At 36.0% G+C, this 13,446-nt stretch overlaps 1 protein-coding gene across 1 annotated transcript in view; it reads left to right on the top strand.

Moving 5' to 3' along the window:
- Positions 1 to 13,446, top strand: part of AGTPBP1 (ATP/GTP binding protein 1) — a 204,845-nt gene that overhangs the window by 169,226 nt on the left and 22,173 nt on the right. The window contains exons 24-25 of the mRNA XM_010378074.2: positions 639 to 815; positions 4,205 to 4,365. Coding sequence (XP_010376376.1) covers positions 639 to 815; positions 4,205 to 4,365 — 338 coding nt within the window. The remainder of the gene's footprint in view (positions 1 to 638; positions 816 to 4,204; positions 4,366 to 13,446) is intronic.

Raw genomic sequence — 13,446 nt, 5'->3', positions numbered from 1 at the left:
TAATACATTTGGTTATAATTCTGAACTCTCTTTCTTTCTAGAGATGCATCTGTTCCTGTGTCAGTATCACAATTTAACTTAGTTTAGATCTGTAAGCTAGTTTGATATGTTGGATTATTTCTCTAGTTACAGCCTTCCCCCCGACCCTACAGTTTCTCAGGGTATACTTCTATATTTATGCTTTCAGATGAGATTGAGAATAATTTCAGTTGCAGAAAACTTTGGCGGTAGTTTTGATTGTGATTGTCTTAGCTTTATTAAGTTAGGAATGATTGGCATTGACAGTGTTAAACATCTCAATTAGTCTTTTATGACTAAATTTCACATTTTAAACATTTTTTTCATATTTTTAGACATGGTTTTCTCAAATGATTTTATTTTGCTTACTGGTTATACTGTGAATGTGATTCTTCCATTGTTTTCTAACTGGATACTATATTTGTTTAGAAAAGTAGAAAATTTGAAATTAGTTAAGAGGATTGTTTTGCTGTTTGAATGGCAAGGGATATATAATAGAACATCCACATGACTTTGCTCTGATTACTGTGTTTTCATCAAAACTTCTTAAAAATAAAAACATTTAAAATTAAAAACTACCTCTTGGTTTATTTTATCATCATCATTCTTGTTTTTAACAGACATTGCCTAAGATACTGAGCCATATTGCCCCAGCATTTTGCATGAGCAGCTGTAGCTTCGTAGTGGAAAAATCTAAAGAATCCACAGCACGTGTTGTAGTTTGGAGGGAAATAGGAGTACAAAGAAGTTATACCATGGAGAGTACTTTATGTGGCTGTGATCAGGGAAAATACAAGGTAAAACTTCTTAGGTTTTCTAACCACTGAAAGATATTTGAAGACTTTCCTTTCATATATATCTTGTGATTTTTAAGTATATATTAAATGATGTTTGTTTTATTGAGTTACATGTAATTTGTAATAATGGAATCATATGCAGTCTTAAGAATAGGTTTTTATTTTTTGTTTTGTTGGTTTCTTTACTTCTCTGAACTAAATAGCTTGCTTGGCCTTAAATTCTTGGTTGAGTCTGTTTATATTCATAATTTTTAAGCAAGCATATTAGAGTACACATTTACTCATTAGTAATTTATATTAACCTGTGTAAATAGTACGTTAAAAATTTCTATTGTTTTAATTTATTGGGTGTAAATATATTTTTATGCATTTAAAATAAACACATCATATTTAAAAAGCAGCAGGTTTGTTATATTTAGGTTTTTGTATGTGTAGCTATTGTTTATGTGTTTGTTTGTTTATATTTTGAAAAATAAAAATAGAGACAGGGTCTCACCATATTGCCCAAACGGTTCTCAAACTCCTGTCCTCAAGCAGTCCTCCTACCTTGGCCTCTCAAAGTGCCAGGATTACAGGCATGAGCCACCACATCTGGCCTTATGTGTGACTTTTAAATGCATATCCCATTAGTAAACATTTTTCTTCATTAAGACTACTCATTCGTGGTACTGTAGGCTTTTACTGGAGATAATTAGAATTTAAACTTTACTTTTGAAATTAAATACTAGTAAAATGTTAGGTGATTTTGGATTTATTAATTTTAGAGATTGAAGACTTAATGTGCAATGAGTTGGACTTGAGATAAGCAATGAGCAAAACTGGGCATTTCTATGTCTCGCCTTGGCACAGAAAGATTTTCAGGTGTCATGCTAATTATTCCACTCATTCCATTTTGTTCATTTCTTTTGTTATGGGGAAAGAGGATACTGAATCTGAGAATGATTTTTATATACCTCACATAAAGGTGGTTATAACTTCGTGTTTGAAAAGAAACATCTAACTGGTTAGTATTTAAAATGTAAACATATTATGGTTGATGTGAAATATTTTAGGAGAGCTTAAATAATGACTTTTTCAGTCTGTAACAAACTGGAAGAAAATTACATTGATTTTGCAAGGGATGTTTAAGTAAAGTAGAACTTAAATAAGTATAGTTGTAGTAAAGTAGAACTTAAGTAAGAAGAGTAGTAGTAAAGTAGAACTTACTGAAATTCCAGTTCTTTCTGTTCAGTGACTCTTCCCTGAATTTTAGGTTGATCACAATGTGATCTTCCAAAGTGTAATATGAGATCTCCCTGAATATTGTAAAAACAGTGACTTCTAGTCAGTGTAGTTTATCAAGGTCATGGTGGTGGTGAGAGAGAAAATGTAGCTTTAGTACCACTCCAGCTTGCAGCTCCTGCCCCTGATCGTTGCTTCAGTGGACAACTGTTGTTAAGGGTCTCATTCAGTAAGTGTGTGGGATGGGGAAGAAACGTGAGAATCACTTTTTATAAGAATATAGGTGATTTCTAGGGAAAAACCTTGGGCTGTATGATTTATGGAACCACTGTTAATTCTTAAAGAGTTGACTTATGCAGTTGGGCTCAGAAGGTGACTTAAAGCATCACTGTCTCTGAAACTAGCTTCTGGGCAGTGGGGAAAGAAGCTATTAGGACATCTGACTTGGATACCCCTGAAATCATCCATAGTATACAATAGTAGTGCTTTGTCACTCTATTTGGATTCTACTGATAGACTTTCATTGAATTTAAAAATGTTTTTCGATTTCTATTTTGATAAATTTGGTCATTTTAAAAACACAGATTTTTAGAAAGCTAAGATATATTTTGAAATGTAAAATGTGAAATCATTTTTTCAAGTTATTTTTGTTTTTAATGTATAAATATATAAACTTTTACAAGCAAAATGGATACCTAATACTCATTTTTCTTTGATACTGTTTAGTAAATAATGTATACATTGATTTAAAACCCTTACTGAGAGAAGTGTCTTACTAAGCCAGGGCTTTCCTTTAATGTCTAAAATGCAAGATTTTGATGATAACATATACTTTTAAAAAAGTTAATAGACTATTTTTTAGAGCAATTTTAGGTTCACAGCAAAATTGAGTGGAAAGTACACAGAGCTCCCATACATTCCCAACCTCTCCACACACATGTAACATCTCTTAAACTTGTTAGCTGATAAGTATGTGAGTCTCATAATATTTTAGGTAACAGTCTTTTTCACCCTCAACAATATTTTTATCTTACTGAGTTTTAGGATGTAAGTATTCTTTATTTTTATGGTCTATGAACTAATTCAGAAACATGTATAACCTTTCTAAAAGTTACAAATCAAAAGGTCAAATGAATGTTCTAATGAAGTCAGTTAGGTCTTATTTCCTAGAATATTTGGGAGTTGGCCAAACTATTTAAACCAAAAAGTTGAAAAGTTAAAAAATTACTGTAAAGTCATGTGCTTCATGTAGAGTAAGTAACAGTTGTTACAGTTCATTTTCTTCAGTTACTGTGTGCCGTAGGAACTCACTTAGTCTGGTCACTGAAAAGCTGTTTTAAAATACTTTCTCTCGAATTGATATCAGCTGTCATCTACACCTACAACTTTTATAGGTGCAAGAATTTTGCCTTTTTTAGGGATTTATTTGTATCTGAAAAAAATGATAAGGGGTATATAAATTTGCAGGCCATTTTTATGGTTTTATGTGATAACATTTAACTTTTGGTAAACCTTATATTACTTATTGGGAAACCATTTTTTAAAAAAGATAGGGAGGTTAAGATAAAATACTCTTTGCTTTAGTAGGCAAAATTTGAAATGAGCATTCTGAATTGACATGGATCATAGGAATTTATTTTACCACTACTTCATTGGCTTAGATTTGATTCTTTTTTTTGACAGTTACCTTTATTTGCTTTTTACTGATCAATTTCTCTTATCATACAAAAGCATCTATAAAGTACTGTTCAAGTATACATATTGGAGCCTTGATTTTAATACTATAATATTTCAACATTAGCATACAAAGTAGTGGATTACAAGAAATACTAACAAGCTCTTGTTAAAATACAGTTTCTCACATGAATTCTACAAACAACATTAATCACAAAGTGTTACTGTATTTTTCCCCCTAGTGTGATGGTGAAAATAGTTTGCATCATAGTGAAAGAGAATAGACATTTTAGAAATTGTCTTTTAGGACAGTTTCATTTGTGACTTAGAATAATCTTGTATTGTTAAGATGTTAAACGTATTGAGTCCTACTTCCATACAAAGTACCAGCCTTTTAATTTTATTAATATAAATTCCTTTTATATAATTTCATTGAGATGTATCCAGAAGATAGCAAACTTTGTAATTATATGCATAATATTCTTTATTTCAAGGGTTTACAGATTGGTACCCGAGAACTGGAAGAGATGGGAGCAAAATTTTGTGTTGGTCTTTTACGTTTGAAAAGACTGACCTCTCCATTGGAGTATAATCTGCCTTCCAGCCTGCTTGACTTTGAAAATGATTTAATTGAATCAAGCTGCAAAGTAACTAGGTAGGACAAAATTGTTTATTCTTTTATTATATTGTAGTATGTTATTAGACGTCATTAAAATAGCTTAGCATAGAAAAGGCATGGAAATTTTGACAGGCGAGAACATGTTTAGAATTAATATAATTAAGTTAGTACATCTAATATTTGTTCCAAATTATTATACTGCTGATTCTTTTAATGTTGATATTTGGATGAGATTTTAATAAAAACATATTTCAAATATTTTTAGTGGTTGTGCTGGTTTACTTTTAACCCCAAAATGAACAATGTGAGAAATACCGTACTTAGCTAATATCTAAGTTAAGAGGGCTTAGATAGCTGAGTGCAGTGGCTCATGCCTGTAATCCCAGCACTACTCGGGAGGCTGAGTCAGGAGAATCACTTGAACCTGGGAGGTGGAGGTTGCAGTGAGCCAAGATTTCACTACTGCACTCTAGCCTGGGCAATAGAGGGAGACTCTATCTCAAAAAAAAAAAAAAAAAAAAAAAGAGAGAGAGAGAAAGAAGGCTTAGAGTCAGGAATATTTCAGAAGATTTTGTTGATGTCTACACACATCAGATGGCTGTCCAGTATCCTTCTAGTTACATATAGTAGAAACAGCTAATTTAGCATTCCTTTGAAAATTTAACAACGTCTGCCAAATATACTTCTAAATAGGTAGTATTTTTCTCCTACAATTTAGTATATACAAATTTGATAAGTTATAGGCTCAGATAATTTCATATCATAATTCTTAATCATAATGCCAGAGATTAGCATTTTATAGTTTTGTGTATATGGGTAAGAATAGTCTCATTTTATAGAACCTTCATGATTTTTGTTGTTAGGTATTAACTTGTCATCAAATTTGTTAATTTATTGCTCTGCACTGTTATGTCAGTATAGTAGTTTTAGGTGTGACAAACATTACTTGGAACTCAATTCTTCATAAATGTGATAATTTAGACAAATAATCACCTGCATTCTCTACCCTTGAAAGTACCTCCTAAACAAGAATAGAAATGAATATAAAGATTGTCAATTCTCACTGATACTTAAGCCTCCTTTCAAGTTTTAATTCATGTATTCTTAACGTAGTCAACAGACACGTTACCGGTGCTTTAGATATACTTACGCTTACTAATACTTCACAACTATGGTTATGATTAGACCCTCCACTGGTCTTACTGTTTTAAGAGGAGTATATATATTTTGAAAAGCACATATTTTAAAGAAATCACATATACTGCTATATCACAAATGTTTTAACATTTTGATAGTTGTATTTCCATATAATTGATTTCCTTTGTAATCATATTTATTTTGTTTTATATATTTAAAAGTATTATGAGAAGGAGTTTATAGGCCTCATCAGACTCTTTTTTAAAATTTCTTTTTATTATTATACTTGAAGTTCTGTGGTACATGTGCACAACATGCAGGTTTGTTACATATGTAGACATGTGTCATGTTGGTGTGCTGCACCTGTTAATTCATCATTTACATTAGGTATATCTACTAATGCTATCCCTCCCCACTCCCCTGACCCCACGACAGGCCCCGGTGTGTGACATTCCCCACCCTGTGTCCAAGTGTCCTCAAGTTCAATTCCTACCTATGAGTGACAACATGTGGTATTTGGTTTTCTTTCCTTGTGATAGTTTGCTTAGAATGATGGTTTCCAGCTACATCCATGTCCCTACAAAGGGCATGAACTCATCCTTTTTTATGGCTGCATAGTATTCCATGGTGTATATGTGCTACATTTTCTTTATCCAGTCTATCACTGATGGACATTTGGGTTGGTTCCAAGTCTTTGCTATTGTGAACAGTGCTGCAATAAACATATGTGTGCATGTGTCTTTATAGCAGCATGATTTATAGTCCTTTGGGTATGTGCCCACTAATGGGATGGCTGGGTCAAATGGTATTTCTAGTTCTAGATCCTTGAGGAATTGCCACACTGTCTTCCACAATGGTTGAACTAGTTTACAGTCCCACCAACAGTGTAAAAGCATTCCCATTTCTCCACATCCTCTCCAGCACCTGTTGTTTCCTGACTTTTTAATGATCGCCATTGTAACTGGTGTGAGATGGTATCTCATTGTGGTTTTGATTTGCATTTCTCTGATGGCCAGTGGTGATGAGCATTTTTTCATGTGTCTGTTGGCTGCATAAATGTCTCCTTTTGAGAAGTGTCTGTTCATATCCTTTGCCCACTTTTTGATGGGGTTGTTTGATTTTTTTCTTGTAAATTTGTGTAAGTTCTTTGTAGATTCTGGATATTAGCCCTTTGTCAGATGGATAGATTGTAAAAATTTTCTCCCATTCTGTAGGTTGCCTGTTCATGCTGATGGTAGTTTCTTTTGCTGTGCAGAAGCTCTTTAGTTTAATTAGATCTCATTTGTCAATTTTGGCTTTTGTTGCCATTGCTTTTGGTGTTTTAGTCCTGAAGTCCTTGCCCATGCCTATGTCCTGAATGGTATTGCCTAGGTTTTCTTCTAGGGTTTTTATGGTTTTAGGTCTAACATGTAAGTCTTTAATCCATCTTGAATTAATTTTTGTACAAGGTGTAAGGAAGGGATCCAGTTTCAGCTTTCTGCATATGGCTAGCCAGTTTTCCCAACACCATTTATTAAATAGGGAATCCTTTCCCCATTGCTTGTTTTTGTCAGGTTTGTCAAAGATCAGATGGTTGTAGATGTGTGGTGTTATTTCCGAGGGCTCTATTCTGTTCCATTGGTCTATATCTCTGTTTTGGTACCAGTACCGTGCTGTTTTGGTTACTGTAGCCTTGTAGTATAGTTTCAAGTCAGGTAGCGTGATGCCTCCAGCTTTGTTCTTTTGGCTTAGGATTGTCTTGGCAGTGCGGGCTCTTTTTTGGTTCCATAAGAACTTTAGTTTTTTCCAATTCTGTGAAGAAAGTCATTGGTAGCTTGATGGGGATGGCATTGAATCTATGAATTACCTTGGGCAGTATGACCATTTTCACAGTATAGATTCTTCCTATCCATGAGCATGGAATGTTCTTCCATTTGTTTGTATCCTCTTTTATTTCATTGAGCAGTGGTTTGTAGTTCTCTTTGAAGAGGTCCTTCACATCCCTTGTAAGTTGTATTCCTAGGTATTTTATTCTCTTTGAAGCAATTGTGAATGGAAGTTCACTCATGATTTGGCTCTCTGTTTGTCTGTAATTGGTGTATAAGAATGTTTGTGATTTTTGCACGTTGATTTTGTATCCTGAGACTTTGCTGAAGTAGCTTATCAGCTTAAGGAGATTTTGGGCTGAGATGATGGGGTTTTTTAAATATACAATCATGTCATCTGCAAACAGGGACAATTTGACTTCCTTTTTCCGTAATTGAATATCCTGTATTTCTTTCTCTTGCCTGATTGCCCTAGCCAGAACTTCCAACACTATGTTGAATAGGAATGATGAGAGAGGGCACCCCTGTCTTGTGCCAGTTTTCAAAGAGGATGCTTCCAGTTTTTGCCCATTCAGTGTGATATTAGCTGTGGGTTTGTCGTAAGTAGCTCTTATGATTTTGAGATATGTCCCACCAGTACCGAATTTATTGAGAGTTTTTAGCATGAAGGGGTGTTGAATTTTGTGAAAGGCCTTTTCTGCATCTTTTGGGATAATCATGTGGTTTTTGTCTTTGGTTCTGTTTACATGATGGATTATGTTTATTGATTTGCCTATGTTGAACCAGCCTTGCATCCCGGGGATGAAGCCATCTTGATCATGGTGGATAAGCTTTTTGATGTGCTGCTGGATTTGGTTTGCCAGATTTTATTGAGGATTTTTGCATCGACGTTCTTCAGGGATATTTTTTTTGTTGTGTCTCTGCCAGGCTTTGGTATCAGGATGATGTTGGCCTCATAAAATGAGTTAGGGAGGATTCCCTCTTTTTCTATTGATTGGAATAGTTTCAGAAGGAATGGTACCAGCTCCTGTTTGTACCTCTGGTAGAATTAGGCTGTGAATCTGCTGGTCCTGGACTCTTTTTGGTTGGTAGGCTATTAATCATTGCCTCAATTTCAGAGCCTGTTATTGGTCTATTCAGGGATTCAGCTTCTTCCTGGTTTAATCTTGGGAGGATATATGTGTCCAATAATTTATCCATTTCTTCTGGATTTTCTAGTTTATTTACATAGAGGTGTTTATAGTATTCTCTGATGGTAGTTTGTGTTTCTGTGGGATCGGTGGTGATAACCCCTTTATCATTTTTTTATTGTGTCTATCTGATTCTTCTCTCTTTTCTTCTTTATTAATCTTGCTAGCAGTCTATCAATTTTGTTGATCTCTTCAAAAAACCAGCTCCCGGATTCATTGTTTTTTTTTTTTTGAAGGGTTTTTTATGTCTCTGTCTCCTTCAGTTCTACTCTAATCTTAGTTATTTTTTGCCTTCTGCTGGCTTTTGAATGTGTTTGCTCTTGCTTCTCTAGTTCTTTTAATTGTGTTGTTAGGGTGTCAATTTTAAATCTTTCCTGCTTTCTCTTGTGAGCATTTAGTGCTATAAATTTCCCTCTACACACTGCTTTAAATGTGTCCCAGAGATTCTGGTATGTTGTGTCTTTGTTCTCATTGGTTTCAAAGAACATCTTTATTTCTGCCTTCATTTCGTTATATACCCAGTAGTCATTCAGGAGCAGGTTGTTCAGTTTCCATGTAGTTGAGCAGTTTTGAGTGAGTTTCTTAGTCCTGAGTTCTAGTTTGATTGCACTGTGGTCTGAGAGACAGTTTATTTTAATTTCTGTTCTTTTACATTTGCTGAGGAGTGCTTTACTTCCAACTATGTGGTCAACTTTGGAATAAGTGTGATGTGGTGCTGAGAAGAATGTATATTCTGTTGATTTGGGGTGGAGAGTTCTGTAGATGCCTCTTAGGTCCGCTTGGTGCAGAGCTGAGTTGAATTCCTGGATATCGTTGCTAACTTTCTGTCTCGTTGATCTGTCTAATGTTGACAATGAGGTGTTGAAGTCTCCCATTATTATTGTGTGGGAATCTAAGTCTCTTTGTAGGTCTCTAAGGACTTGCTTTATGAATCTGGGTGCTCCTGTATTGAGTGCATACATATTTAAGATAGTTCTTCTTGTTGAATTGACCCCTTTACCATTACGTAATGGCCGTGGTTTCATCTGATCTTTGTTGGTTTAAAGTCTGTTTTATCAGAGACTAGGATTGCAACCCCTGCCTTTTTTTTTTTTTTTTTTTTTTTTTGCTTTCCATTTGCTTAGTAGATCTTCCTCCATCCCTTTATTTTGAGCCTTTGTGTGTCTCTGCACATGAGATGGGTCTCCTGAATACAGCACACTGACGGGTCTTGACTCTTTATCCAATTTGCCAGTCTATGTCTTTTAATTGGAGCATTTAGCCCATTTACATTTAAGGTTAATACTGTTATGTGTGAATTTGATCCTGTCATTATGATGTTAGCTAGTTATTTTGCTCGTTAGTTGATGCAGTTTCTTCCTAGCATTGATGGTCTCTACAATTTGGGATGTTTTTGCAGTGGCTGGCACCCAGTTGTTCCTTTTCATGTTTAGTGCTTCCTTCAGGAGCTCTTGTAAGGCAGGCTTGGTGGTGACAAAATCTCTTAGCATTTGTTTGTCTATAAAGGATTTTATTTCTCCTTCACTTATGAAGTTTAGTTTGGCTGGATATGAAATTCTTGGTTGAAAATTCTTTTAAGAATGTTGAATATTGGCCCCCACTCTCTTCCGGCTTTAAAGTTTCTGCCAAGAGATCCACTGTTAGTCTGATGGGCTTCCCTTTGTGGGTAACCCAACCTTTCTCTCTGGCTGACATTAACTTTTTTTCCTTCATTTCAACTTTAGTGAATCTGACAGTTATGTGTATTGGAGTTGCTCTTCTCAAGGAGTATCTTTGTGTTTTTCTCTGTATTTCCTGAGTTTGAATGTTGGCCTGTCTTACTAGGTTGGGAAGTTCTCCTGGAAAATATCCTGAAGAGTTTTCCAACTTGGTTCCATTCTCCCTGTCACTTTAAGGTATACCAATGAGATGTAGGTTTGGTCTTTTCACATAATCCCATATTTCTTGGAGGCTTTGTTCATTTCTTTTTACTCTTTTTTCTCTAAGCTTCTCTTCTTGCTTCATTTCATTCATTTGATCTTCGGTCGCTGATACTCTTTCTTCCACTTGATCAAATCGGCTACTGAAGCTTCTGCATATGTCACGTAGTTCTCGTGCCATGGTTTTCCGCTCCATCAGGTCATTTAAGGACTTCTCTAGAGTGGTTATTCTAGTTAGCCATTCGTCTAATCATTTTTCCAGGTTTTTAGCTTCTTTGCAATGGGTTCGAACATCCTCCTTTAGCTTGGAGAAGTTTGTTATTACCGATTGTCTGAAGGCTTCTTCTCTCAACTCATCGAAGTCATTCTCCGTCCAGCTTTGTTCTGTTGCTAGCGAGGAGCTGCGTTCCTTTGGAGGAGAAGAGGCGCTCTGATTTTTAGAATTTTCAGCTTTTCTGCTCTGGTTTCTCCCCATCTTTGTGGTTTTATTTACCTTTGGTCTTTGATGATGGTGACGTACTGATGGGTTTTTGGTGTGGGTGGTCCTGTCGGTTCTCAGATCTCAAACTCGGTGCTGGGAGAACCACTACTCTCTTCAAAGCTGTCAGACAGTGACATTTAAGTCTGCAGAAGTTTCTGCTGCCTTTTGTTCAGCTATGCCCTGCCCCCAGAAGTGAAGTCTACAGAGGCAGGCAGGCCTTCTTGAGCTGTGGTGGGCTCCACCCAGTTTGAGCTTGCCAGCTGCTTTGTTTACCTACTCAAGCCTCAGCAATGGCGGGCATCCCTCCCCCAGCCTCGCTGCTGCCTCAGAGTTTGATCTCAGACTGATGTGCTAGCAGTGAGCGAGGCTCCATGGGCGAGGCCTCATCATACTCTTTAAGGGAACTGTGGCATAAAAAAGGTTAAGAGCTCCTCATCCTTATCATTGCAGATATATAAAAATACAAACCAAGCCAGGCACGGTGGCTCACACCTGTAATCCCAGCACTTTGCAAGGCCAAGGTGGGTGGATCACTTGAGGTCAGGTCAGGAGTTCCAGACCAGCTTGGCCAACATGGCGAAACCCCATCTCTACTAAAAATACAAAAATTAGCTCAGCATGGTGGTGTGTGCCTGTAGTCCTAGCTACTCAGGAGGCTGAGGCAGGAGAATCGCTTGAACCCAGGAGGCAGAGGTTGTAGTGAGCTGAGATCCTGCCACTGCACTCCAGTCTGGGTGACAGAGTGAAACCATGCCTCAAAAAATAAAATAAAATAACGACAACAACAACTAATAATGGCCAATTACATATTCAGTTTTCTTTTGAGATTTTACTATAGCTCTTTCTCCTGTTTATTGATGTAGGAAACAGTCACTTTTTCCTCCATGCTATCATTCCTCTTTGCCTATCTCAGATGAATTTTTTACATGCTTCTGACTTTTCCTTGACTTCTGTATCCTGACACTTTTGAGGATTAGTGGTTCTCAATCTGCGTTTGTCTGTGTTGCATGATTATATTCAGATTATGCATCTTTGGCGAGACTATCACGGATACTGTGCGCTTCTCATTGCATCTTATCGTAGAACACAGCTTTAATTTATTCCATTACTCAAGATGTTCCCTTTGATCATTTAATTAAGATGGTGTCTGCCAAACTTCTCCATTTCCTCTTTTATAATTAATAAATATTTTTATGGGCACGTACTTTGAAACTGTCAGTATTCCATTTTATCATCCTACTTTTAATTTATTCATTTATGTATTGGGTTTATGATTTATAATTTTAATTCAGTGAGTTTTAATCTATTGCTGTCATTGTTTATTTTGATGCTTAAAATTTTCCTGATTTGGCCCCTTCAAACTTCTGTATGTTTTTTATATGTCCCCCTCATTCTTTGAGGATTTCCTTGCTTTTTGGCAGAACAGGATTTCCCAGGCCGTCATTGCATGTTCTTTATCTCAGTGTTGGAATCAGTCATTTCTTCAATGCTCCCTGATTCCTTTTGGTGGAAAACAGTATTTATATGTAAGCCTCGGTGCTAGTTGTTATTTATTGCTTTTGTGATGTTACTGCTCTGAAGTCCTCTCAGTGGACAGAGCTATAGAATATATTTAAGTATTTACATACATGAATTTATATGTATGTGCACACATGCATATACATGCGTGCTCAAATAAAGACAGACATAACCTGAAAATTCTGAGTTCACAGTGATATGTTCAATTCTGATTCTACACCTAAGGGTTAAGTCTAGTTTTTAAATTTTAAATGTCTAATTCCCTTCCTTAACAGTGAGAAACCTGGCTGTCATTATCTTGAATATTTTTTACTTATTTGATCAACCTGCCTGTGTGTAACTAATCTTCTATCTCACTGCTCTCTCTCGGATGCCTTCCTCACCCTGCTTAGGTTCCAACAATCCAAAGGGAGGGAGCTTTTTAAAAATTACTTTTGTAATCTCAGGGTCTGTCATGTAGTAGCTATTCATTGACCAATATGTTCTATTAATGAGTCATTATGTTTAGGTGTTTATTGCAAACTTATTATGGGCAGAGTGTGGAGCTAGAATCTCTGCAAAAAGTAGGAGAAATGGGAAATGAGAGCTCACTTCCTGAGGGGAGCCAATAGTATAATGGAGAAAGCACAGTTTATGTTTGTGAACTGGCATGATGGTGTTATAAAAGAGTACAGAAATAACAGTTAAAAATTACATAGACATTTGGAGAAAAAGAGTTACTGAGTGAAGTCTGGGTTTATCTGGGAGAGTTTTTCCCAAGTCATTAGGTTTTAGGGTAGGGCTTGAAAGGTAGTAGTAGATGAGGTTTGGTAAAGAAATAGCAGCTGAACGTGAAGGAAACAAAGTTAGCAATGGAAAATACAGTAGCCCCCTTATCCTTGGTTTCACTTTCCATGGTTTCATTTACCTATGGTCAAACACAGTCCAAAAACATTAAATGGAAAATTCCAGAAATAAACAGTTCATAAATTTTAAATTGCATGTTGTTCTCAGTAACGTGGTGACGTCTTCTGCCATCCCACTCCATTCCACCTGGGACATGAGTCATTGTTTTTGTCCAGTGTAGC

The sequence above is a fragment of the Rhinopithecus roxellana genome, chromosome 16 (genome assembly GCF_007565055.1).
Source record: "Rhinopithecus roxellana isolate Shanxi Qingling chromosome 16, ASM756505v1, whole genome shotgun sequence".
Lineage (NCBI taxonomy): Eukaryota > Metazoa > Chordata > Mammalia > Primates > Cercopithecidae > Rhinopithecus > Rhinopithecus roxellana.
The sequence above is the reverse complement of the archived record's forward strand: the minus strand, read 5'-3'. Positions and strand labels throughout refer to the sequence as shown.